This window comes from Indicator indicator, chromosome 2 (genome assembly GCF_027791375.1).
Source record: "Indicator indicator isolate 239-I01 chromosome 2, UM_Iind_1.1, whole genome shotgun sequence".
NCBI classification, from domain to species: Eukaryota; Metazoa; Chordata; class Aves; order Piciformes; family Indicatoridae; genus Indicator; species Indicator indicator.
In genome coordinates, this window is record NC_072011.1 from 47,308,834 (window position 1) to 47,336,655 (window position 27,822).

At 39.8% G+C, this 27,822-nt stretch overlaps 2 protein-coding genes across 2 annotated transcripts in view; one reads left to right on the plus strand and one right to left on the minus strand.

Moving 5' to 3' along the window:
* The window catches only part of CAMKMT (calmodulin-lysine N-methyltransferase), a 247,286-nt gene extending 239,313 nt beyond the window's left edge, over nt 1-7,973 (minus strand). The window contains exon 1 of the mRNA XM_054399142.1: nt 7,875-7,973. Within this exon, the coding sequence (XP_054255117.1) occupies nt 7,875-7,973 (99 nt within the window). The remainder of the gene's footprint in view (nt 1-7,874) is intronic.
* A 504-nt stretch (nt 7,974-8,477) lies between these two features.
* PREPL (prolyl endopeptidase like) lies at nt 8,478-26,753 on the plus strand. The gene is made up of 15 exons (XM_054394920.1): nt 8,478-8,483; nt 8,976-9,218; nt 10,459-10,659; nt 11,163-11,229; nt 11,854-12,060; nt 15,785-15,908; nt 18,142-18,358; nt 18,908-19,093; nt 20,611-20,814; nt 21,567-21,742; nt 23,088-23,304; nt 23,492-23,641; nt 24,440-24,566; nt 25,633-25,715; nt 26,673-26,753. The coding sequence occupies exons 2-15, from the start codon at nt 9,000-9,002 to the stop codon at nt 26,751-26,753; spliced, it is 2,259 nt and encodes a 752-aa protein (XP_054250895.1). The 5' UTR covers nt 8,478-8,483; nt 8,976-8,999.
* The last annotated feature ends 1,069 nt before the right edge of the window (nt 26,754-27,822 follow it).

Sequence of the window (27,822 nt, forward strand, 5' to 3'; positions counted from 1 at the left end):
TAAAGCAAAGGCAAGCCATTATGAATAGGAAAAGAAATCCAGCAGTGACAACACTTCTTTAAGTTTTGTGTTCTATAGTAACAATTTCTAGTCATTCTGTAAAACGCATTCTCTGGTTTAACAGAAAATCTCAAAAGCATTTGAGTACTCAAAAAAAAAAAATTTCTTCCATGGCCTCCAACAAAAATCAAGAGGTCAAATCTTTTAAAAAACTAAATATAATGGTAAAATAGAGTACAAAGGAAGAACATATTACATTATTTATATCTAACTGTATTTTTACATATTGATTGAAATATTTTTTTCCACAGGTCAGTTCCTAAAAGCAGCACAACTGTGTTACAAGCTACAGGATGCTGCCATAAGATACTCCACTGATAAAACCCAAAAGGTGACAAACCCATCTAAATTCATATAATGTTGTGAGGAGTTGAAAGCTAGTCTTTATTTTCATGACAACCTTCCAGTGAAGGTAAACTCCCTAACTTCCTGAACACTACCATAAAAAAATGAACACGTTCCAGTGACCTACAAAACCAGTAGCCAATATCAAAGCAAGCTAATTCTTGGGTTTAGTGATGGCAAACTGAAAGAACTACAGAGGGGGAGGAATCATCAGACATCATTGTTCTTTGGTTTGGGTTGTTGGCTTCTTTACCTCCTCCCTCAGTAACTTGCCATTGAATTTCTCAGCATATTTTTATTTTTAATTACATCCAGAAGACTTGTTCACTATTTTCAAAGTCTTCATTAGGTACTGAGAGGCCTCATCTTCTGCAGAAGAACTTCACAGGTACACACAAGTGTTAGGCTTGTACATGGGTCATACATACAACTATTACTTAAATAAACGAATAGTTTAGGTCCTGTATGAGAAATTCTTAGCCAAAAAAATAGGTTACTTAAAGGAAAAAACACCAGCACCAAAAATCCCAAACACACAATAACGGCTCACACTTTTACATTATGGTAACTTCTCTGATCTTTCTCTTATCCTTTTTGTGTACAGGGGGGTCAGGAGGGGAGCAGGGCAAGAGAAGCTGTTGCAGCTCCCCTGGTTTTTGGCCTGGGGGGGTTCTTGTGCTGTTTACTAATTGTAAATACCTGTAAATATATGTAAATATTGTATATTTTATACATATTTGTTGCATTTCATTGTAGATTGTAGTTTTGCTTCTAAATACAGCTTCAGTTGCTTCCACCCGGGCTGGTCTGGCAAATTCAGTGTTGGGGGGAATTTTCATACTACCACATAAATTAATTGTCACCCAATGTGGGACATTGCTCGGTTGATTAATTACTGCTTAGATTAAGGAAGTCAAAATGAAGCTGTGGAACTTGGTGAAGGCAATGTTAGTGGGTGTTGGTGATTATTGCCTTGGTCTTGTCAGTCATATGAAATATGGTAACTTTTTGGTACATATTCCACCTAAGTTTCTGGAGTTTACAGTCCCTGTAACTGCGAGTTATTTACGTGATTTGAATTCTACAACGGCTTGTCTTCTGTGCCTGAATTTGCTGGGTTTTGTTGCTCTTTTAGAGTTGGCTATAGCTTTGTGGAGAGAAAAATGTAAAACTACGCAGGTGTTTACCTTTTCTGCAGGCAGTGGTAGGGAGCTAAGACTTAACAAAGAAGTAGGTTCAGATCATAGTGGAGGAGGAGGGAGAAGACAGAAGCGGCATGCGAAAAAGTGCACGGCCACTACACCTTCAGAAAGGAAAAGAGAAACCCCAGATCCCCCATTTCCCACAGATCCAGAAACATGGAATAAAGAGGTGATACGGGCATCTCTGGCACACGCTCCACAACAGCAACATAAACCCCCCAGTGACACAGAGAGGGACAAATGACGGAAGCGCCAGTGAAAAACCAGCAAAGGGGGGCAAGCCATTAGCTCATGCGGCAGCAGTGGGCAGCCTGGCAACGCCAGCAGCGCCTGTGCAAGTGGCGGTGCCGGTGCCAGTGGCGGCAGACCCTGCACCGGCGCCCGTAAAGGCAGTGGAGACAGCAAACCCGGCTGCGCTGGTAAAAGCAGCAGTCCCGGGAGTTTCGCCGTCAGTCCCTGCCCAGCAACAAACGGCGGCCGTGACTGCTGCCGTGAATAATGATCCATACGGTAAAATCGCTCGTAACAATGACGTGGAATAAATGCGCTGTGTTAATTGCAATTAGCAGAGGGTATACTGTGACAGGGTGCTGGACGACTCCCTGATACCAAAAATAAAGGCAGTGGTACTGGCAGCAGTTTCGCCCGCAGCCCCTGCCCAAGCAGCAGTAACGGTGGCGGCGACAACGTCACAGGTTGCGGCCATTACCGAGGCTATGGAGGCAGAGAGATTTCCGCCTGCAGCAGGTGGAACGGAAGCGCATCCAGCAGTGGTGGCAGCAGGGTCCCAAAAAGCGATCAGTGATTCTGTTTCTGTGCAAGCCCCTTCTGCTTCTGCCATTCCTGCTGTGAATTTCTAAGCAGCACCAGTAAAACTGGATGCTACTCTGGACAACAAGCCTAAGGACAAGGATCTGTCTGGTCAAGATCCAAACCCACCTCCAGGTGAAAAAAAGGATTCTTCTGGTCCAGGTCCAAGTTCTTCTCCATGTAAAGCAAAGGGAAAGACACCCAAACCAGTTTCAGATGACACCTTTGATACTTCTCCTCAAATGATGACAAGAAATCAAGCCAAGGGTGATAGTGATGAGGAAGAGAAACTATGTTGATGTTCTGGACAAGAAGTCTAAAGAAAAGGATCCTTCTGATAAGGGAAAGTTGGTCTTAAAGATATAGCTAAATTAGCGAAGCCACCAATGGATGATGAAGATGCAAAACAGGTTATGAGTCTTAGTGGATCAGGAACCAAAGGAGGTGCTTCTGAACTTAAGGAGATCCTACAGAGGCTTTCAACAGGGGGACAGCAGGATGAGAAAGATGAGGAGGAGGATGAGGATGACATACAGTCAGCTAATGCACCCAGGCAGGAAATTAGGCATGTAAGAAAAGATTACATTAGAGGAGACACTGAGACAATAACGAGCTGTTTGGGAAGATGCTATGACACAGGTGCTCCTGCTTTAATGGTAGGTGACAAGTCAGCAGCTCAGCTGGGAACCCTTGCAAAAGATAGTGGAATTGACAATCATTTAGGCAGTTGCCTTGGTAAAGTTTCTCTGTGGGCACACCTCCTATTGGCTGTGCTCATGAGGCATCCATCCAGGGACAGCCTCCCATGGAACCCTCAGAAATGGGATACGATAGATGAGGGAATCAAGCGTTTGAGAGAGTTTGCTGTGAGAGAAGTAATTTATGGAAATCATGGTACACCGAATCCTGATGATGTTCCTGTGGGAATAGGTCTTGCCAAGCTCATTAAACTTGCTCCTCCTAATTATGCTACTCTTTTGGCAAGCAGAATTGTGTCAAGAAATTATGGTGGAGTGCCTCCTACTGTTGGCTATTTTACTGACCAAAGGAGGCAATTGGAGGATTGCCTCACATAGTCTCACATGTGTTTCTTTGGTCTCAGCCATTGAAACTCTGTCTGGAGAGATAAAGAATTGCATGAAAGAGCTGAAGGAGGAATTTAAAACTGGTCTGGTCTGGCAAATTTAACATTGGGGCAAATTTTCACCCTACCACAACCACAGAAATTATAGGTCAGTTGATCTCACCTCTGTGCCTGGCAAGGTCATGGAGCAGATTTTCCCAAAGTCTTTCCTAAGCCATACGAAAAATGAAGAACAGGTGATTGGAGGTAACCAGTATGGCTTTACCAAGGGCAAATCATATGAAACAAACTTGGTGGCTTTCTATGATGGAGTTACAGCATCAGTGAATCAGGGAAGAGCAACTGATGTCATCTACCTGGATTTGTGTAAAGTGTTTGACACTCTACTGCATGACATCCTGGTCACCAAATTGGAAAAGCATGGACTTGAAAGGTGGACCACCTGCTGGGTAAGGATTGGCTGGATGGCCACACTCAAGAGAGCTGCAGTCAACAGCTCAATTTCCAAACAGAGACAAGTGGCATGCCTCAGGGATAAGTACTGGGACCAGTGCTGTTTAATATCTTTGTCAGCAATACGGAATGGAGTGCAACATCAGCAAGTTTGTAGATGACGCAAAGCTGTGTGGTCCAGTTCACACAATAGAGGGAAAGGATGCCATCCAGATAGACTTGGACAGGCTTGAGAGGTGGGCCCAAGACAATCTCATAAAGTTTAACAAGGCCAAGTGAAAGGTCCCACACCCAGGTCTGGGTAATCCCAAGCACAAATATAGGCTGGGCAAAGAATCAATTGAGAGCAGTCTTGAGAAGAAGGACTTAGGGCATTTCAGTTGATGAAAAACTCAACATCAGCTGGAATGTGTGCTTACAGCCCAGAAGGCCAACTGTGTCTTGGGCTGCATCAAAAGAAGTGTGATGAGCAGGATTAGGGAGGCTATTTTTCCTCTCTGCTCTGCTCTTATGAGACACCACCTGGAGTACTGCATCCAGTTCTGGTGCCCCCAGCATAAGAATGACATCGAACTGCTGGAGAGGGTCCAGAGGAGGGCCATGAAGATGACCAAAGGGCTGAAGCACCTCCCTATAGGAAAAGGCTATAAGAGTTGAGATTGTTCAGCCTAGAGAAAAGAAAGTTCTGGAGATACCTTATAGAAGCCTTCCAGTACCTGAAACAGACTTACAAGAAAGCCAGGAAAGGACTTTTTACAAGGGTTTGCCGTGACAGGATAAAAGGGAATGGATTGAAGCTTGAGGAGGGCACATTTAGACTAGATATTAGAAAGAAATTCTTTGCAGTGAGGGTGGTGAGACACTGGAACAGGTTGCCTGTCACAGCAGATTGGTCATGGATTCCAATATGATAATTGAAGACATTTATTATAGTATCTGAGGGTCCTTTTATACCTGCCCGAAAATGGGTGATGTAACACATAAAAGATACAAAGCCCAGAGCTGTACCCATTAGCTCATTCTAACATAATTGGCATAATATATGAGTAAAGATAACAAGTCTTGCAGCTACACTGAAATAAACAAGCATACATTCCTTTCCACTTATCTTACAAGGTCAAGACACAAACAGGATAGTTGCCTCTTTCAGACATATCAGAAAGGTTACATCCCACAGTTTCAGGCACAAAATACAACTCTTCTTTGTTTTGTCTTACCTCTTAAAGGGAACTTAGAAATTGCTATTTCCAATCCCCACAGTTGCCCCCTCCTTCAAGGTGTTCTAGGCCAGGTTGGATAAGGCCTTCAGCAACTCGCTCTAGAGGAAGGTGTTCCTGCCCATGGCAGATGATCTTTATGGTCCGTTGCAACCCAAACCATTCCAAGGCAATTCTTTCCTTATTAACGCACCAGACATTTTTAAAAAAGCATCACTAAAAAACACAGATCTCAATTGCAGGGCCCTTGGTATTTCATGACAGTATTAGGACTCATTATAAAAGCTAAAGGTCAGAAAAACAAACAAACAAAAACATATGGAGAAAAGCAGTCACCAGAAAATCCCTGTATTGTTTTGTATACCTCACTGTGTATGGTCTAGCTGCACTAAAAGTCAAATTCAGTAACCTCTGCTGAGTTCTGTGGCACTAACTGGAACATATTTTGTACACGCAAGAAAGTTTCAACATAATCAGCTACAGCATAATCTATATTATCTCTAAATATCATTAGAACTGTGCATTATTTAGTTAACAGTTTAATTACCAGTTTATTTTTTAAACTGTAAATGATTTACAAACTCAAATCTAACAAAAACTTGGAAAAATATCTGGAGCACAGGCACCTTTCACAGAGAGAAGAACAGGAAGAGAAGAAAATTTGTTTTAGATGTTCTGCTCTGGAAAAAAAAACAACAATAAAAACAAACTTCAGTTTTTACTCTTCACTTCTGGTAGCTAAAGTACATTAGAGGTGGACCAAGACTTGTGTGAGAAGAGCAAGAGGAAAGTAACAGACATGATAGCTTTATGAAGCTTAGATATTTCAGCAAAGTTTTCATTCAATGATCTATGAAGAACACACACATATATAGGCAGCAACTTAATTTATGCCTTTCAGTCTAATTTCCCTCCTAAAAACTACAGGCTGGGTAATGCCATCAGTTACATAAACTGGCAGAGCTCACAAGAGCCTTTGAGAATTCACTCCAGGTATTTACAAATGCACGCTACATGTGGAACTTAATACTCTTGTAGGGGAAAAAAACCTGTTTTTCTTGAGTCTGACAAGCTAAGTTTAAAAATATTGCCAAACTTCAAACTCAGTACATATATATATAAAACATTTTATTGATAAAGAACACATAAGTAATTACACAAACTTCTAGTTCTTCAGGCTAGCTTCATAAGATACCTGTTAAAAGGGTTTTTTTCTTAATTAAATCAGCAAGTACACACTCAAGTATCCCTACCATAGCAAATCAGTCTGTGCATGCATCGAATGAAAGAAAATTCAACATATAAACACACCATATAACTGATTTCATGTAAGGCATTATTACAAGCAGTATGAAAAGGGTTTTTAAAAGCACTGTAAGAAACTGTTTTGACAGTGCTCCTTTAAAGGTGGCTATAAAGGAAGGTTGATACCTTCTTCCAATCCATAGATCAATCTGAGCATTAATATTAGTAAAGACCACAGAACTGACTCTTACTTCAGATGCACCAGTAAGATTAAATTGATCCTTGCTCATTGTACCATACAAAAATCAACAGAAAAGCTGAAGAACATGGAAAAACCCAAAGACCCTGCAGAGGAAAAGGTCACACATAGAAGTCTTGTCTTCCAATACTTACATGCACCCTTTCACACTCCCATTCTATTGTCATGAAAAATTCCTTATGATTTCATGAGACAGAGACATGCCAAATCCAGTATGTTGAAAAGAATTAACAGCTAGCATAGTTGCATAGTGCAGCTTACATATTCTTTTAAAATGGAAACCTACGAAGACATGCCTGATACTCATACCACCAACTTTGACATTTCCTGATCTGGAGTATAATAAAACATGTTCATCCTGTTGAACAGTAATGGTTACTTTACAAACCAAAACCACATACAAATAAAAGTGTAGTATGAACCTCTCCAGGCCTCCTACTCTCTTAGCCACTAAAGAGTCCAAAGAAGTATGGAAGGCCAGAGCTGACAAGCTGCTGTTCACCTGCAATGCAGGTGTAACCACTTCTTCATCCTGTCCCTCTTCCAGGCATTGCTCCACCAGCAGCTGCAGGTAGAGCAGATTTCACTGCCAGGTGAGTGGTGTCTCACCCCAATTCCTCAAGAAAGGTAGTTGGGGAGCAAGACAAAGGGCAGCAACTGGGTAGCATATGATAACTAACTCCACCAGCACCGACGCAAGGTGTCAAACTACATCCTGAAAATCCCAAGGTGCAGCCCTCAGCTGCAGGGTGTCGGCCACAGACTGTTTTGGGCATCAAAAGGCACACTTTAAAGAACCACGTGTGTACGTATATTGCTATTATTATTGTTATTATTTTGTCCAGTAAGACAACTGCAAACCCCTTTGCAAGCCCCAGTATACTATTCCTCGCAATCCTCCTATCAGGGGTGCGGGGCAGCTCTCTGCAGCTCGCCTTTCCGCACCGCCACCCCATAGCGGGACAGAGCCTGTCCCTTCAGACACTGGAACTACCAGCCACGTGAAGCTGCGACGGCCTGTCGCCCCCGGGGGCGCAGCTGCCCCGTACGGAGGGCCGGGAGGGGGCACGACGAACTTCCCCGGCCCAAGACGCCACGGTACGGGAGCGCCGTTCTACAAGGACGCGCTCTTCTCTAGCTGTACCGCGTGTGCTACCGGCCCATCACGGCAACCCCTCCCGTCCGCGGGCTCCCCCTACCTGTCCGAGCAGCCGCCAGCGGGCTCTCGCCACTCCAACACCGCTCGCCTCGCACTTGCCCGTGGCGGAGCGACGCGGACAGTCAGCAGCTTCGGCCATGCGGCGGTCGGACACACAGACTGCCCTCCGCGAAGGAGAACGCTGCCCTGGTTTCGGGCACTTGCCGCCTAGCCTCCGGCAGCTGCTGGGACCGGCTAGGCTAGGGCTTGGAAGGGAAGCAACGAGTGGCCATCTTTGTTAAGGGCAGCCCTGTGGAGACAGACTGTCGCTGCGCTACGCCCAGGTGTTCGGGCGCACCTTAAAACGAGTCACCTGTGGCCGAGGATGAAACTGCGTGAGACGGGAGCGACTTGAAGAAGCCGTGCCAGAGACGGTGCCAGCGCGCCAGGAGTGCGGGCGTCTGCTGCGGCTCCGCGCTGACGTCAGTGGTGATCGCCCGCCGCTCACTCGCTGAAGCGCTCTACCTCCATCTTGGCTACGGGCACTCCTGCGAGAAGTGCCTAGCTTATGGTGGCCAGCCCCGGCGGAGGGAAAGCGGCTCCAGCCCCGCCTGCCACGGCGAGCTATTCCGCGGGCGCTGCGCGGTGTCGGCACGGTCTTGCTGCGGCGGTGAGGAGCAGGGCTGGTGGGGAGCGGGGCTAGGTCGGCTTCTCTGGCCCTCGCCCGTGCGCGACAGCGGAACGGGATGGCCGGCTATGAAACGTAGGGCCGTTCCTACCTGCTGAACCCCCCTCAAACCTGATCGTTTTCTTGCGAGGAGGTTCAGCTCTTGCTATCAAGTGACCCTCTTGTGATAATACGATTTTATTCTTATATGATATTTATATAAGGAGTGGGGAACTTCCAAAATACTTACGTTTTTTTTTGTTGTTGTTGTTTCACGGTTAGACAGGCGCTTGCACCTTCCTTTCTTTTCGTCGGTCACTAAACTTTGAACCACGTTTTGGAGTAATGTAGCAGGTTAAAACACAAGCTAAGCTGTGTGTACCAGTTGTTGAAACAGGTTTTGTTTTACTGTCTCCTCTCATCTGGATTACCTTTCATTACATTTCATTTCTCTGGCAGAGAGGAAGTAAATAATCAGCACTATGCGATTTTCAGAGATTGCAGGTCGACTGTCAAGAAATGAAGGCTAGGATGGCATATGTTGGACTGCAAAATCTTCCCCAGCGGCTGGCCTTCAGTATCAATTATTACTCTAAGCTTAGTGGTCTTCAAACTATATGTCTTCATAGTAAAATAAAATCAAAGAAATGCCACATCCTGGACTATTTGAGAAATACATGCATGCACAGGACTCTGCCACCTGGAAGCATCCTGCCATGGAGTTTCTTTTCCTGCAAGGTATGCAGTTTATGTATAGACATAAACTTGGGCCTTGGAACATCTGTTAAGGAAGCCAGCCGTATTTTTAAAATGTTGAGGAAACAGATCTTTCCTAAACGGTTTGAAGCAGGGGAATAAATACTAGAATTTCAGACATACACCATTGTTCAAGTTCCCCATAAAGCTTTGATGTAAAGCTGCATTTTGGTTGATTTTTTTTTTTTTCTTTCTCTTAAATTTGGCATCTTCCAGAAATAAAGTGTCAGGAGAATACTGTAGGGAGAGATCAGATAGTGCAGAGACAAAGTGTCCAAAGTGATAACACTAGATTCAGTCACTGTGAGCTAGCTTAAAAACACTTTTTCTGTGCTGACCAGTAGGTCATGACTTGTGAAGACAAACCAGGAACAAAACAGCAGTTCTTGATGCAAAGGGAGGACGGGTCAAATGTGTACACTGTTAAGTTTAGCTACACTGACATAATACACTGAATGTTTTAAAATGCTACTTTGTGTGACCTGTGTGGTGTAACATACTGTAATACATTGTTAAGATTCTTATTCAAAGATATTTTACATCAAGCAAAGCCGAGTAGCATTATTGCTACAATTCTAACACATTTTTACAAGAGAAGACAGCTTTGTTGGCAATGAGGAAGCAGTACTCTGCTCATGGATTTTGGAAAAAAGAATCCTTAAGCTTTTTCCTGATAAAATCGTTGCAAAACCTGTATCAGTTCACTGCTTCATTTCATTCTGCACCTTACAAATATTTACACTAATATAAAAATATTAGGTGGAACAAGAACCTGAACAGGCTGCTGGGACTCCTAGTTACAGGGACAGAAGTGGTGTTGTCTAGGAAAGGAAATGAGAAATGATACTCTTAAGACAGAAAAATTACAAGAAAACACCTCTGAAGAGGGAAAAATAACAATTCTTTAAAAAATAACTAAAAACTAGTTCTAGGACAAGAACAAACATATTTGCATATAATCTGTTAAGAACATACATTAATGGTGTTTGAAGGGAGGACGTTAATAAGTAAAGCACGTTTGGCAATGCCTTCCTAAAATATGAGGAAAAATTGTAAAGAAAAACTTACTCCAACTTGTTTTTCTTTTTAGGAGAGTGTACTATTGTAATAATGCAAAAATTAATTTGGGTCTGCAGCTCAGGAAATACCATTATTGCCTCAGTACATTCATACTGAAGTACAGAGTACCAGCTTGTAGCCATTGTTGTCTTTCCTTACTTAGCAGGAAAGAACAAAACTCCCTTCCAAAAGGAAGCAAAATACATCCATAATGACATCAGAACTTTTGTACAAGCATCTCCTGAAATCGGAGCAGAAAAGCTGGAATGACATTTCAGCAAAATACAAACCTATGACAAAAATAATCAAGAAAAAATTAAAAGAACTGCACAAGAAGTATACATTCAGTTTGGGAAGCCCAAGGGTAAGTAGCAAAAAATACCAACATTACTCATCATTGAGTACAAATAAAAGACAGTGAAGCCATTTCTGCTATAAAATGCTGGTTTACTGTGGTTTTATATAGTGGTAGTTCTAAATATTTTAATTTGGTTTAGAACAGCTTATACCTGTTCCAATAGTGCATTTAGCTTAATTTCTGTATAGGCAAAAGAAAGTGAAGATACAATAATCATTTGACTTTTGGACAAAGAGTAGAAGGCAGTGTAAGTTACAAGAGCAATTGCAGGTGATCTGACCCTTTTGTTAAATTTACAACAGGTAGACCGAGCTTAAGTACTCTTTGAAAGACTTTGAAAGAACTTCTGATGCATGCAATTCCTTCTTCGTGTCAAAAGTGCATGCCACATTCTGACATTTGTGTATGTTACAATTTTTTTGTACAAATGACGATTGAATAGCAAGGATTCTAAGGAAATATTTTAACTGTATGTTGGATTTGAAACTTGTTTGCTTTGTATTGAACAGATCAGGTTTGGAGACAATGTGTACTTTGAAGAGAATGGCTGCATATTTCTTTCAAAAGCAGATGATGGTAATGGATTTGTCTTCCTAACACGATGCAATTGTTAAAAATATTGTGCATGTATCACTTGGTGTGCTTTTCTTAGATCAAAGCTTAATTGCTCTGTTTCTTAAAATAACTAAAAATACTTTTATAAAATTCTTTAATAATTGACAAGTCATTCTAGAATCTTGAATCTGGAAAAGCAAGGTGAAGAGAATTAGAGAATAGTATATATCAGTACTACGGCAAGTTTCTGGAGGGAAAAGAAAGAAGTCAATTATTTTCAGCCCTAACTTAACATTTTGAAAAAGGACACATTCATACTCTTTTATTACTGGAGGGTGGAAAAAAAATCGGTACTTGTATTTAGGAAAAACAAATGTGCTTTAGGTATCTGAGGTTTAAAATTTAATGCATTTACTAGAAACCAAGACCTGCACTTTAAAAATATTATTAAAAATAACTACGATACTTTTTTCCCCCTAGAACTGTAAATTTGTATTTATTTTTTAAAGTGCATTTGCAAATGTCTTACAAGTACTTGGTGCTATTGCAGGCAGAGTTGTTTAAATGCAAGCATTAACAGATACTGTTCATTTTGACAGTGTCTTAATTACAGAATTCTTTTGCTATCTCTAATGTTTTATGTAGTAGATGAAGGAAATGCTAACATTTTATTCAGTACTGAAGATCTTGGCTTTTCTGATACCTTTATTCAACGGATCAGAATTTCACCAGATCAGAGATACATGTCCCTCAGCTTAAAAAGTGAAAATTCTGAAGAGGCAACCTGCATTGTTGTGAAACTTGGTCATCTTCCTGTTGTGGAAAAAGTAATTCCAAATGTATTTAGTTTTGGTAAGTTGTTTATAAATATCCTGTAGATCATACCAGCTTTCAACAGGCATTTAGTGGTTTTTATTTTGGGGAGCTTGGTTGGTTTTGTTGTTGGTTTTTTGTTTGTTTGTTTCGGGTGGTTTGGGGAGTGGGATTTTTTTGTTGGTTTTGTTTGCTTGGGTTTTTTTTCAAAAATTATTTTAATATTATTTGTAAACTGAGTCCACATTTTTAGATGTAATCTTCATAGCTTTTGGATTGTTTCCTATTTATGATTTCTTCGCCACTGCACAATTACAAGTTGTCTGGTGTGGATGAATGTGACTGCTTTCATGATACAGGTTTTCCTTCATTGTACAAGCAAGCAATTTTACCTGTTTGAACAATCATGCATATTGTTCTTTTTATTGAATTCAGCTTCTCCAAAGAGTGTGAAAGTGGTATCTGCAATTAAGTATTGACTGGAATTTCAGCTGGACTCTAGGATGTCAGTCAGAATTCAGAGCCCAAGGAAGTTAAGCCTTGAGTCAATTCTTTCAGAATAGATCACAGAGCTTTACCTTGCTGTTGAAATAAGCAAAGGTAAACTGAAGTGAATGGGAAATCTTTTTTCTTTCATAGTATGTTAAAGAATATTTAAAAAAAAAATGTTCAGTAGTATGTATAAAATGTTCTACATCTTGTATTTTGGTGTGTGTTGCTAGGCATCATGAGGTATCTATGATGTAGTAAGCAACTTGACTGGACAGGGCAAAAATTTCACAGAATCACAGAATTAACCAGGTTGGAAAAGACCTTCCAAGATCATCAAGTCCAACCTATCACCCAACACCATCTAATCAACTAAACCATGGCACTAAGGGCCTCATCCAGTCTTATTTTAAACACTTCCAGGAATGATGACTCCACCACCTCCCTGGCCAGCCCATTCCAATGGCTAATCACTCTTTCTGTGAAGAATTTCTTTATAATATCCAGCCTAAAACTCTCCTGGCACAGCTTGAGGCTGTGTCCTCTTGCTCTGTCACTGGTGGCCTGGGAGAAGAGACCAACCCCCACCAGGCTGCAACCTCCCTTCAGGCAGTTGTAGACAGCAATGAGGTCTCCCCTGAGTCTCCTCTTCTCCAGGCTAAACAACCCCAGCTCCCTCAGCCACTCCTCTTAGGGCTTGTGCTCCAGACCCCTCACCAGCTTTGTTGCCCTTCTCTGGACACGTTTGAGCAACTCAACATCTTTCTTGAACTGAGGGGCAGTTCAACCAGTAATTCTGCCTGTTCCTCCTCTTTTGTTACTATATTCTCCTCCATGTCCACTAAGGAGTAGAGGTTGTCCTTGCCCCTCCTTTTGCCATTAATACGTTTATGAAAACATTTTTTATTGTCCTTCACAATAAAAAATTGTTCTAAATGAGCTTTTGCCTCTCTAATTTTTTTCCTACATGACCTAGCAACATCCTTAAACATTTCCTGTGTTACCTCCCCTTTCTTCCAAAGGTGATACACCCTCTTTTTTTCCTTTAATTAATTCAGAAGTTCATTGCCCATCCACGCAGGCTGTTTTCCCCATCAGCTCATCTTCTGGCACATTGGGACAGCCTGTTCCTGAGCCTTCAAGACTTTTTTCTTGAAATAGGTCCAGCCCTCTTGGACCCCTTTGTTTCTAAGGACTGTTTCCCAAGGTACCTTCTGATCTAGTTCCTTATGTAATCTGAAGTCCACCTTCTGGAAGTCCAGAGTGGAGGTTTTGTTGATGCCCCTTTTAGTTTGACTGCATATTGAAAACTCAATTATTTCATGGTCACTGGATCCCAGGCAGCCTCCAACTACCACATCTCCCACCAGCCCTTATTTGTAAAAAGAAGGTCAAGCAAAGCCTTACCCATGGTAGGCTCACACAGCAACTGTGATAAGAAGCTATCCTCCATACGCTCCAAGAACATTCTAGACTGCCTCCTCTCTGCTGTGTTAATTTCCCAGCAGATATCTGGTAGGTTAAAGTCACCCGTAAGAACAAGGTCTGATGAGACAGCCTCTAGCTGCTTATAGAATAATTCATCAACCTCTTCATCCTCCTTGGGTGGTCTATAACAGACTCCAACCAGGATGTCAGTCTTGTTAGCCTTCCCTCTAATTCTCACTCACAGGCACTCGACCTGATCATCCTTAATCTCTAGTTCAGTGGCATCTAGAGCCTCCCTAATGCACAGGGCCACCCCTCCACCCCTTCTCCCTCACCTGTCTCTCCTGAAGAGCCTGTGGCCATCAATTACTGCACTCCAATCATGTGAGTCAGCCCACCACGTTTCTGTGTTGGCGACTACATCATAGTTTTCCTGCTGTACCAAGGCTTCCAGCTCCTCTTGTTTGTTACCCAGATTGTGTGCATTAGTGTTCATGCACTTCAGTTGGGCTGCTGGTTTCACCCCTGACTCCCACTTACCACTCTCAGACTCCTGTCTGGACAGACTGGTTTCAACTCCTTCCCCTTTCAAATCTAGTTTAAACTCAAGAAAAACTTTGTAGTTACAAAAATGAAGAGCAGCAAGAATTTAATGTTTTGAGTGTTTGCACAATTGAAGTCAATAGTGCCTGTTGAAATCCAGGCCTGAAAATTTGCCAGTGACATTTTTCATTATACTTGCTTTGAAGATGTATCTATATAAGTTTATCTAGAAAAATCAGTGCATTTAAGAAACCAACTCCTTGATGCCTACAGCTGTGACAGATCATGGCTGATAATAAAAGTACAAAAAAATGTATACCAGAATGGTAAAGATTACACCCATTACCTCGATCATGAGCAAGAGTATTAGGTCTTACGACCATTTGTAGTGTCTGCTTTTACTGTGTGATGTGCTGTAGCAGGCAGGTGAATGAAAGTCCTTTAATATTTACAGCTGTGGTTTTTGAAATGCTAGCCTACGGAAGAACAGGGATTTTCCTTCTAAAGGCTTGTTCTTCATGGTGAACCCTTAGCTTCCTGTGCACTTCAGGCCCACATTGCTGTTCAGATAGGAAAATGTTTGCGTTACTTCAATCTGGTATTTCCTAATGTTTTGTACTGCAAATTAGTATTTATGGATAAGACAACATACAATAACTTTTTTAGGCATGTGTAAAATAAACACCATTCTGGTGGTTAGAGGAGTAACAGAGGTAGTAGTAATTTGGCTCGATTAGATTACTAAACTTCAGAATAGCAAGGTTTCTGTATTTGTGTGTTTCCAGTGTTGGTGAACACATATCCAAGCATAGAAAACTGGAGAATTTTTATCTCAGCAGTCCCTGTGAGGCAAATGCATCATCTCTTTTTCTCTGAATGGTTTGCATGCAGTCACATGCAGTGGTGGAGAGCTCATCCTCTCTTCATTATCTAGCTGATTCCATGTAAACCTCTGTTTCTCTGATCAGTTTTTACAAGTGGCACATCTGTTTTCCTGTTCCCTCTAGAACCACCACAGCATCAAGAGTGTCCTCTTCCTAGACCCTGATACATTGTCCTCTGTTATTTGGTTGGGGTTTTAAAAATCTATCACAATGTTCTTGTTCAGTGGGATTCAGAGAAAACATGGGAGAATATTTTGGTGGCTTACCCCAGCATCTGGGATGTAGAAGTGCTGCCCTCTGTTCAGTTTTACCTGCAGCCTGCCTTTTTCAGCACTGGGCCCAGTGTTCATGGTGTTCCATCTTATCTCAGTACTAGTGTATACTATTCCAGATTTGATATGCATTTGTCTTTTTTCCAGAATGGGCTACAAATGATGTACTGTATTACACAAGTCAGAAGAACCTTAAATGCCAGAATGTGTTTATGACCACTTTCACTAATCAGAAGCATACTAAATTAGTTTATACAGAACAAGATGCAAGGTAATGCTTACCTAAAATATAACAAGCCTTTTACATATTCTAGAGTATTTTATATGTAAAACATAACTGGTTTAGAAAGCAAATTATTTGTATTATATTCCAAATGGTAAAAGGCATTTTTAAGTTGTGCTCTGCTGTCAGTAGTGCCTTATACAGTCTGAGAACATGCTCTGTTCTCCTCTTGATATGTGATCAACAGAGATTTAACTTTATTCTCTTACCTCACAAGTTCAGCTAAGTTTATAAATGTCAAGGTCAGTCTCAGGGCAGGGTGTCCTTTAATGAATGTGTGACAGTTTCTTACTGGGTAAATCAGACTGGGTTTCATTTTGTTTTCTCTGCTATTGATGTCTGATGCATCTTTTTTAAAACATGTCCAAGTTCAGGCAAATCCTTGCTCTGGGTAATGGACGAGCAAAATCATTACAGCATTCCTAGAGACAGAACTACTGTTGACTGAATACCCTCTCAATAACCTTTCTTTGAGCAGTGGTTTAGGGAGACAAGAAGGCTCCTGCTAAATTGAGTGGAGAGCTAGTTTTTCAGCCATACTGCACATGGTAGATTTATACAGTATTCCATAAACTTAATTCAAGTTATGTATTCAGTAAAGAAATTTCAATTATACTTTCATCTAAAAAAAAAATCTTCTTTGCTATGAAGCAAATAAGATCCTTTTCTTCAGGCAACATTTGATGCATACTTTTGGAAAATTAAGTTGCACTGACCTGACACTTCCCCCACAGGGAAACTGTTGGCATAATTCTGAAGGTCATAGTCATTATAGTAAATCTATTAGAAACTTACTCTAAAGGTTCATGTGTTCTTGCAGCTCATAGCTGAACTCACTTGTGCATCAGAAATGGCAAGACATTCTTTTGTATTGTCATTGAGCAGTTCTGTTCTACATCTCATCAGCTCTTTTAGGTGTAGTCAAATATTTTTTTTTTTATACAAACAGCTTTTTTTTTTTTACATCCTTTAGAAAAAAAAAAGCTACAAAGAAAAAAATATGTTAATACCAAGGTCAAAGTCCTCAGGGAAAAGTGTAGCCTGCGTTTCATCTTGACTTTCTCAGAGTTAAGGTCAGCAGAGCCAGCATGTTGGAATCTACTGAATGCAGTGCCACATTCTCACCAATTTTGTGTGTCTTAGAAAGGCAGGAAGCTGATTCCTTGCAGTCTTTAGATCCCCCACTGTGCCTCTTCTCTAAAGATGTCAAGATAGTGCAATTAGAAAAAACAACAGTACCAAAAAAGAAATAATTAAAGGCACTGAAAAGGCAGTCCAAAGCATCCTGTCCTTCACCAGTCAAATACTTTGAAATCTAGAAGGACCATTACTGCAGTCAGGTATCTGATCTGTATAATACAGACTGTGGTGCTCAACCTTGGAATTCCTGGATCTTTGTGTTGGACAGTTTTGATTTTAGAAGCATGCAGTATTAAAGATTCAAAATGGCAAAGAAACTGCACTGTCCAATTAAGCAGGATGACTCATAGAAATCTGAATATGAATTTGTCCAATTTAGTATCCACCCACTGGTTTTCATTGTTTTCCTATTTCTAGCTTGTAGAAGCATTTAAAACCAGTAAATAGTTCCTAGTTTCTTAAATAGTTCCAAAACCAGTTCCTAGTTTCCGGGTTTATCCCTGCACATCTCTCTGTCTTGTCTCTTACAAGCCTTTACTTAGGGGAAAAAAAAAATCCTTTTTTTCTTACTTGCTTCACCCAATTAGGTCAATAACAGGTTTTTTATCGATTTATCTTTATAATAGCTCTTACTTTTGTTACTGCTGTTCCCACATAATGTCCTTTATGAATTTTAATTATCCAGTATTACTTTTTTTTTTTTAATTAGTGGTATAAGGTCAATAAAAAGTTCTACGTTTTGCCTGAATTTTAAAGCCTATATATACATCAGTGAGTTTCCACTGTATCTCAGTGATGCAAAACCCTGGATTCAGTTCGGCAACAACTGAACTGCTTTCCTTGCAGATTTCAATTTCCACACACAAGATTGTGGGGTTTTGAATCCCACTATAAATTCAGCAGGAGCGGGTCTGGGAACCAAGTAGTCTGGAATTTCTTCAGCCCGCTTACAGGCATGCTGTTTCTTACCCTTCAGGAGTAAGGTAGTCCTTGATTCTGAAACAATCAATGTATTTGTAAATCAAGTTTAAGCTATTTTTCTGCCTTTAAAAAAAATTAAAATAAAAATTATTCCATACAGATTTTTTGTGGACATACACTGCACGAAAGATAGGCGCTTTCTCACTATCAACAGCAACAGCAAGACAACCTCAGAAGTTTGGCTGGTTGACTGTAGAGATCCTTTTAAGTTGCCTGCTCTTGTACAAGCACGAACAAAAGGGGTCCTCTACCACATCGAGCACAGAAATGATGAGTTATATATTCTTACTACGTATGGAGAACCTGCAGAGTATAAGGTGATTTAGGATTCATTCAGATACTTATTGCATATTGATATAGAAATAGTGAGGCTAACTTTTAGTTTTCGGCTTCACAGCTTACTGAAATGATTTAAGAGAACTACACAGCTGCATGGATTGAAAGACTGATAGTAGTACAGGGAGTCTCACCTACAGCATGCCAGTTGGCTTCTAACACCTTTGGCAACATCAAGGAATTGAGTATGCTTTAAGAGTAATTTCCCTCATGTTAAAATTTAAGTTGGAGATCTCAGTCTATGTAACCAAACCACCTACAATTCTGCTGGCCACACTGAGAACACTTACTGCATGAAAACATTCTATAGCTTAATCTGCGAGAACTGAACTTTTCAAAATGTTATAAATTGTTCTGTCATTTTGCCTAAGTAAAAGGAATTAAAAATCTCCTCCAGTTTTAGTCAGACAGCCCCTCCCCCCAAGCTAATGATTTGTTCAGTGAAAAATGTTGCATGAGAGCACTTTTATATCTCTACATCTCATTTCTAACTCTTCAACCTTCTAAAAGGTTGCTTTTTGTTTTTATAGTTGATGAAAGTACCAGTATCTTCCACTGGCATGGAGAACTGGCATTTAGTTTATGCACTGGAAAAGAAAACCAAACTAGTAGACTTGGAGATGTTCAGTGATCACTGTGTTATGTTCCTGAAGAATGCTGGTCATCTTTACTTAAACGTGATTTCTTTTGTTTCACATTCAGTTCAGTCAATAGAGGTACGTTTTAACTTGGCTTAAGCAGCACAATGTTTTTCCAGCACAATTTCCTTTTTCTATAATATTATACTATAATGAAATAATACTATAATGAAAGAAAAGATAAATTCCAAGAGTTTAAGTGGTGGGGAAACTATAATACTATCATAAAGTTTGTCATTATGCCTAATTGTATTTACCTGTGGCTGTTCTTCAGGATTTCCTGTGGTGTCTAATTGCAACACTAGAAGGTTAAAGGGCAGCTATCCTATGAGTCAATTCTTTCTTCAACTTACTACAAAGTCTTTACAATACAGCTGATTTCTAATGTAAAACTGGACTTGATTCCCTAAGCACACTACTTAGTTTTATTTGGCCTATTTTTGGTTACACTCATTACGGTAAGCCAGGAAATAAGCCTGGTCCTTCAACAGAAGAACAATTAGAACATTCAGAAGACAAGTATGGATACCGTCCCATAATGAATGGGAATGGCTGATACTGCAGTACAATTTGTGCAGAGTATTCTTCCCTTCTCTAGTTGTTGCTAAATATTTGTGGATTAAAAATGTAATGATTCAGTTCAAACCCATGTTTTTTTGGAGATTGTTCAGGCAAAATATTTAATTGATTTGTTTGCCTGAAAAGTACAGTCTGAACTACTTGCAAGTTTATTGCAATAATCTGCGTTCTATAAAACTGCTACAGAAAAGGGTTTTCAGCAAAGTCCACTGTACAGTCTCTGAAAGTGGTCATAGTTTATTTATTGAGAAAGGTTCTGCAGTTACTCTGGAGAACTTGGACTTCTATTGCCATTTCATAAGTCTCTAGCAACCTAACTCAAGTAAGTAGTGGCCTGGCAGAGGGTTTGACTATGTCCCTGCTGCTCTCAAAGAATGAATCTTGATTTCTTTTTATTCTTAGCAGAGTTAAAAATCTTAAATATAATAGCAGTAAGTGTCTGAGGGTGAATGTGCCAGAAAAAGGTTTTGTTCTTTACAATGGCTGGCAGTAGGAACAAAGTTAAGAGGCAGGGGTTTTTAGTGGCTTAGCATTACTGAGCTAACTCACGGCAACAGCGTAACAACTGACATGGACTTGGCTGTATAACATGTTGAAGTAGGACTGGAAATCAGAGGAGAAATAGGGTCTAAAAATTAAAAAAAACGCAGAATAATTTCAGATAAACTGTTTGGTTGGGGGGGTTTGTGCTTTTTTTGGTGTGTTTTTTTTTCCTTGTTTGTTGGTTTTGTTGTTTTTTTTTTTTTATATCTGCACTAATGCCCATCTGAAAGAAAAAGAAATCTGAATTCAGTTTATTTCAATGTTGAAGTTGATCCAGTGGCCGTAGAGGAAAACCTTGCTGGCATCTCTTTTTGACTATTTCATTACTGAATTTAAAAGAAACACAGATTGTACTACATACAAACTGAAGATAATCAGCTTGATAGTCAAAACTCTTTTCCTCTGAAGGACACATTAGGCAAAATTTACAGGAGCAGTGCAAAGGTCTCACTTGTAATGCTGTGTTTTCTCAGCTACCTACGTGGGCCTGTGAATTTGAATTGGAATCTCATCCTGAACATACCACCAGCACTTGCTATTTTCAGCTCACCTCCCCAGTACACCCCCCTAAGCGTTTTGCATATTCATTTAAAGAAAATAATCTCATTGAACAAGCTGTGCAAGAGGTACCAATTATCACGCATTGTCACACTACACGTTTACTAGCTAAAAGCAAGGTAAGATTTTTTTTCAGTCCTTTCTCCATTTCCTTTATTCTTTCCCTTCCTCCCCTCCCATTTAAAGAAAATGCATTTGGCAGGGAGTAGAGATTAAAAAAAAACGTAAAGAGCAGTTGGTGCTATAGTTACTAAACAGTGGGAGTTTCTTCCAGTGCTACAGAACAGAACGAGAAAGAATCGTGATAATTTTTTCTCCATTAACCTGGGTATGCTAGAGGAGACACCAGTACACGATGAGTCAACAATCTTAGTATAGAATGACTTAAAATTGTCGCTTAATGTATGGTATCATTCTCCATGATAAAAGAAAAAAAGGTGCCAGCTGCTGAAAAAGAACACCCCACAATCAGCTGCACAATACAGATGAAGAAGAGAAAGTTTTAACAGCCTGAATTCAAAAAAATGGAGATGTTAATAAAGAGTTTGTGGTGCAGTGAGTGGTAAACTATTTTGTTAATAATAGATATTCTTGGTGTTACAGGGGGAAGGAAGACTTTGATGCTTTGGTAGTTTAGAAACTCCTCAGGTGTTGCACTTAAATGAATTTTATACTCTGCATCTGTAAGCCCACACAGCAGAGGTTCAGTCTCTTGCTTTATTTTTCAAGAGTGCTTTATACATTTTAAGTGAAAAAATTACTGTAATAAAAAACCAAACACTTTTTGAAATAAATAATTGAAGTTTTCATTGCCATGTATCATTGAGATTTCTGAAATGTCCTTTATTGTAAAATACTCCTTCATTTCCAGGATGAAACTTTGGTGCCAATTACAGTTTTTCATAACATGAATTCTAAAGAGCTGCACGGGAAACCACTTCTGGTTCATGTATATGGAGCTTATGGCATAGATTTGAACATGAGCTTTAAAGAAGAGAAGCTGATGTTAATTGAAGAGGGTTGGATATTAGCGTATTGCCATGTTAGGTAAGTCAGATAAAATGGAATTAAGATTTTAATCTGTGGGATACAGATAATTCTTGACAGGCAAATTAAGAGGTACAAAAATAGCCTTTTCATGTAGCTACGCCCAATTCTTCATGCTCTTCACTTTGATTTCTTTATGTTTGTTTGTTTTTTTAAAGTAGTTTTTAAACAAACAAAATAGCTCAAAAAATTTATACTTTTAAGACCATGAACTGCGTTTAGGTTTTTTAAATCAGCAGGTTGGTTGCATGTAACTATTAATCTTTTTAAGTCACACTCTCTCTTTGCTCAAGAACAATTTTGATAACATGTTCAAATTGTAATAACCTCCCTTCTCTTTTCAAGGGCATTGTTTACTAATGTTCAGTTTCTGTCTTCTGAAAGCCATTTAACCTTCTACAGCAACAACTAAGCATGTAACTTGTTCTTCTATTGGCTAAATCTTGTCTTCAGCTGCAAATCTACTAGTTCTATAAAACCACTATTGCACAGTCACCATCACATTTTCATTGAGATAATAATTCAATAGGTGAAGAAGGTAACAAAATAATCACTTTCGAGAGGGGAAGGAATGGGGAGAATGATAATTGTTTGAAACACCAGTTGCAAAACAAATTCAGCATACATTCATTCTGCTATATTCCGTGGCAAGCATTGTGCTGTTCTTCCTCCCATCCTCCTAACTATCTATCAATCAGATTATTCATCCAAAGATGAAGAATTTGGCAGACTAATCAAATCATTAATTTTAAACTTAAAACCTTTGGTGGCTTAGAACCAAAGTTGTGGTTGTGTAGAAAGAAATATGAATAAATTTTACAATTCTGTATTACAAATTATAACATTTCCGATAGTATTTGAAATTCACAAACTAGAAAAACACTTTCTAAGAGTCTCAAAATGTAAGCTATGCAGAAGACAAATGCTGAGTCTCAGTGTGGAGCTGAGAAATACTGTTTTACTGTTTTCAACAAGTGCTAGCAATAACGTATTGAAATTGGTCTAAGCTTCCTGTATAAATAGATAATACCAGTGTCTTATTTTGTATTGCCTACAATGATGGTGTTATTTCTTAAAGTGATGTGTTTCAGGACACAAGCACATCTGCACAGTGCCCTTTCACAGTTACAATGTTTCTCAATCGCCACACACAAATTTTTTTTGTTTGCATGTCATGTATTTTATCCGTAAAGGGGAGGTAAAGAACAAGCATAGGGAAGAGTTTATTGGGAAAGGCCAACTATGGTTTTGCAATTCTGTGGCTGCTGCTGTCCTTCCACTATATGAAGCTTTGCCATGCAACGTTTTCCAAGGAGACTCCAATGTGAATTGTTTTGAATTTCAGAGGTGGAGGAGAACTAGGCCTTAGCTGGCACAAGGACGGATGTCAGCATAATAAACTCAAAGGTCTCCATGACCTTAAGGCTTGCATCATGCTGCTGCACAAAGTAGGATTTTCTCAGCCAAAGTACACAGCACTGGTAGCTGCCAGTGCAGGAGGAGTTCTTGCAGGAGCCCTGTGCAACACTGATCCAGAACTTATCAGAGCTATGGTTTTACAGGTGAGGTGCTACAGACCTTTCATTGGTTACAGTGTTTAACTGTATTTTTTGTTTGCTCTACCAGTTTCAAAATTGGAAACATGCCAGTTCAGAATTCACTTTCCTCATTTGTTTGAGGAAACCTTGACCTAAGCATTTGAGGTCCTCTGTCTAAATGTGCCAACTTTTTTTTTTAATAATTTCTAAGGCTCCTTTTGTAGACGTTCTAAATACCATGATGAAAACTCATCTCCCCCTGACAATTGAAGAACAGGAAGAGTGGGGAAATCCATTAACAGATGAAGAATGTATGAAGTATATCAAAAGCTATTGTCCATACCAGAATATTAAGCCACAGGTAAAACTATGCTTTCTACATCTAATACTACAGTAATAAAGTGTAACACTTCATAAGAAAACAGGAGTAACTGGAATATTAAAATATGTCTATTTTACCTTTTCAGTTCCTTAAAATCCACAAAGCTCTTGCTTTGTGTTAAAATGAATGATTAATACAAGTATTTTTCAGTAATAATATTTGGAGTTGTAAGTGAGCCTTAGGACAATCCTCAACATGTAAAATACCTTCTTTTGCGGGGCATTTCTGTTCTGCTGGGTTTCGCCGACTTTGTCACAGGAGGAAGGAGGTATTTTCTACTGAGAGGCAAACTATGAACGGGAAAAGGAGCTACTACTTTGACACCATCCTCTCAGAGGAAATCCTCCTTCATTTGAAGTAATGTGTTAGTTGTGTAACATAGCCTCATTAAGTAAAATCTTAGTATATAAAACCAACTACTTTTTAAATGTAGAAGGATTGCAAAAGTAAAGCTCAACTACTGTTCTAAGGTGAAACCATTCCATGATCATTACTTTTTGCAATCATCACCAAGCAGACATATATCAGACTTCTACCACAGGGGAGAGGACATTTTTGATGAACTTTTGCAAGTAGATGATCCCCTGCTATGAAGTAATGTTCAAGGCCAAAATACCTTTTGCCAGTTAGTGGTAAAAGTGCCTTTTTAAGAGCAGACAAACATGTAACAAAGTAGATAAACAAAGTAGTACAGTAAAATAAATGGAGGAAAATTTGTTAGTAACTTTATAAGAAAAACAAGTTAAGTATTTCACTGCTTTGTTTTTTTAACCTCAGCGTTACCCTTCAGTTTTTATCACGGCATACCAAAATGATCAACGGATACCTCTGATGGGAGTTCTACGATACGTTCAGAAACTTAGGAGGGCTGCACTGGATTATGCCAGCAGCACAAGTAAGGAAGGTGAGAATATTACATGGAGTTAACTCAGCCAGAGTATTTGTAGCCACATAATTAAACACCATAGAGATTGACTCCACCTTAAATGCATTCATTTGTACAATACAATCCAGTATCTAAAGCTCTGAAGTAATTTCTGTTATCTGCAGAGATGAGGTGTGCAGTCACACTGACAAACCTCAGCTTCTAAAATGCACTCTCCAGAGCTTTAAGAGGGACTAGTGTTGTGGACTTGCCTGAAAATAGTTAAATCCATGCATTACATAGTGGTAAATCACAGCAGGTTCAGGAAAGCCTCTGAGAATAAAATGAATAAATAAATAAATAAAATTATAAAAAAAAAGAGAGACAGCGACTGGGAGAATGAGTGGGGCTCACTCTTTCCTAGGCCTCAACACATGGTGATTGTTGGACAGGGCTAGATGAACCCATACTGTCCAGCTACTGAAATGGTCAGACTGCAGTTCTCAACAACACATGGATAAAAATCTCGTTTTTCTGCTCTACAAAAAACTACTTTCTCCATTTTGCTAAAACTGAAGGTGTTAACCCAAGTTAGAATGACAATACCAAGGGATTGATGCTTTCATACCTGAAACTTAACATTAGCTTTGGGACTGTTCCCAGTAAAAGGCACATTCAAACCTTATTATTTTCTAGTACCATCTAATCTAGGGAGAAGCATTTACCATCAGCACCATAATAAATCTTGAAATAGCTTTTCTAAATCTCACTATGCCCCTTCTCTGCTAGCAGCACAACTGCAGTGGTTGAGAATGAATAGTAGGTGCTGCAGTTGCTGTTGCAGTCTTTGCTCAGAAAGAAAAAAGCACATCTTTCCAAAAAGACTGAGCGATAAACATGCTAAATATGTAAACACTTCTCAAATACGTAGCTGATGATAATGCAAAGAGCTCATCCAGCGAGCGATTTTATTTTTCCCCCTAAGAACAGAAAGTTTTTTAGGACAGATGGCACAGTTACCTGTCCCTTAACAACTCACATCCCCATCCACACTTCCTTTTTCCATTCAGTCAATGTCAAGTGATCACCAGCTTAATTGTTGCAGGAAACTGGATCCCCAATATCATCTTGGATGTCCAGGCAAATGGCAGTCACTGTGATTCATCTTGGGAGGATTCGCTGAATGAGGTATGATCCCCTCATTGTACCCCTCCATAACATGATGGAAGGAGGTGTACCCTGGATTGGTACTTCAGCCTACTCTTCATGCAGTCATTCAGTGTATGGTTGAAGTATTGAAAGGAAAATGCCAACACCACAAACCTGCCACAATTGAGGTTGATCTTGTAGCCTTTTATAAGTATTGCAAGAACAACTGCTAGTTTTTATAATATATAAAGACAGCATTTTTTATAGCTATATAAGATTATATATAATCACTATATATTTGTATTTCTATACTTGGAGAGAGACAGTGTCAGGTTTAGGAGGTCTCCATAGACCTTCATGTTTTTAGGTTTACTTCTCCACAGACCTTAAGGGGGAGTTTATATTTATTGAACCTCATCCTGCCTTAAGCCTCAGAATAGTATTAAACTCCCACAGTAATGCGCTGAGAGCTTTGAATGAAAGGTTCCAACTTCGTTGGAACAAAACATTGTTCCAGCAGTACAAGTATTGTACTGTAGAGTATTAAGTGCTCAAAACTGTTATATGGCTATTGACTTCCATCTTCCTAATGAGTAAAACATAAGTGATGGGTTTGGTCTTTACAGTTTGAAATGCATGATGTGTACTATCAAAGGACGCTCCTACAAGCAGGTTTCAACATTTTGCACTTTGTACATGCGTGCATGCTAAAAGAAACAGGACCCAACATCTTGTTACTGATGGCTTAGACTATCATATTTTGATACAAATTGTATTACTTTTGATTTTAACAAACCCTAGTAAATGTTAATTGGTTGTTGTGGCAATTGTCCCAGAACAAATTCTTTCAGAAAAAGATTCGTTCTGCCTTAGGGCAAGGTATTGCTTAGCCTTAAGTATGGAAAAGGAAGAAGATTAGAATAGCTGTGTAACGTCCTGAAGCCTTATAGTGGAAAAAAACCCGTATTTTGAAATAAAATATTTTCATTACTTTAGGTTGCAAGACATCTTGCATTTCTGAACAAAGAACTTGGGGAAGCATGCCATCTCCAGCATCATACGGAATCCTGCAAATAGCTAATAAACATGTTGAATACCTGAAGAATTTGGGACAGGTTTTTATTTATATGAGAAGCGCACACCTTCTCCAGAAGATTCCTCCTCTGGGATCTATGCTTTATGAGCACCAGCAGACAGAAATTTCAAGGTTGTGTGTGACACTGGTTTATAAACCAAGCACTAAATTTCTCCCCTGCCAGACAGCACAGCAATAACTGCCTGCATTAATCGATTTGTTCAGTACAGTTGTGTTTGCAGTGGCCAGAAGCAAAGCACTGCCTAGGTGGAGCTGAAGCCCAAAGGTAGGTTCTTAAAGCCTAACACCTGAACACATGCACTTTGTACAGGCAGCCTCTCCAGTCTTAGAACTCTCTTCCAAGACTGCATTTTACCCAAGAAACATCTGATTTAAAAGTCTGACTAGCATCTTCTTAAACTAATGTGCATATGCATATGTCTTCTAAAACTAGTGTGCATATGCTACACAGCAGACATAGCATACTGGTAGGGTAGAACACATTGCAAAGAAGCAGCAGACTGTCAAGAACAGGAATTTTAGCCTAACTCTTTCATCTGAGTAAATGGAAGAATTTTACAGTTACCCTAATTAGTATGGTAATCTTAAAAAGAGGGTGCCAAAGTCCTCTGAAAAACAATAAAAATGCCCCAGAAGGAGATGCCAGAGTCTCTCCAGAGGATAAACCAAGAGGAATACCCCCACTCAAACAATCTGATTAATGACTCTACTGACCTCTGAGCCAGGGTGCAAAATTGCTGCACATTGCTTGTTAAGATAAGATATATGCTGCACACCTGGGGCCAGCAACCAGTACAGGTATTTGGTGGAAATTATGCAGCCATAATGTCAACAAACCAAAACAGAGTTCTGCAGAGCACTCCTTGTGCAAAACAGACTGCACCAAGTCAAACGCTTACCACTCCTTTGTGTTACATAAGCTACTGTCGGTGCACCAAATGCAAATCAAAGCATGTGAACGTGTGACATTTAGTTGAGTTGTTTCAGTTGCTTACTTTGAAATTAGGTATGTGGATCTCACCTCAGCCTTTAGGTTGAGAAAGAAAGAGG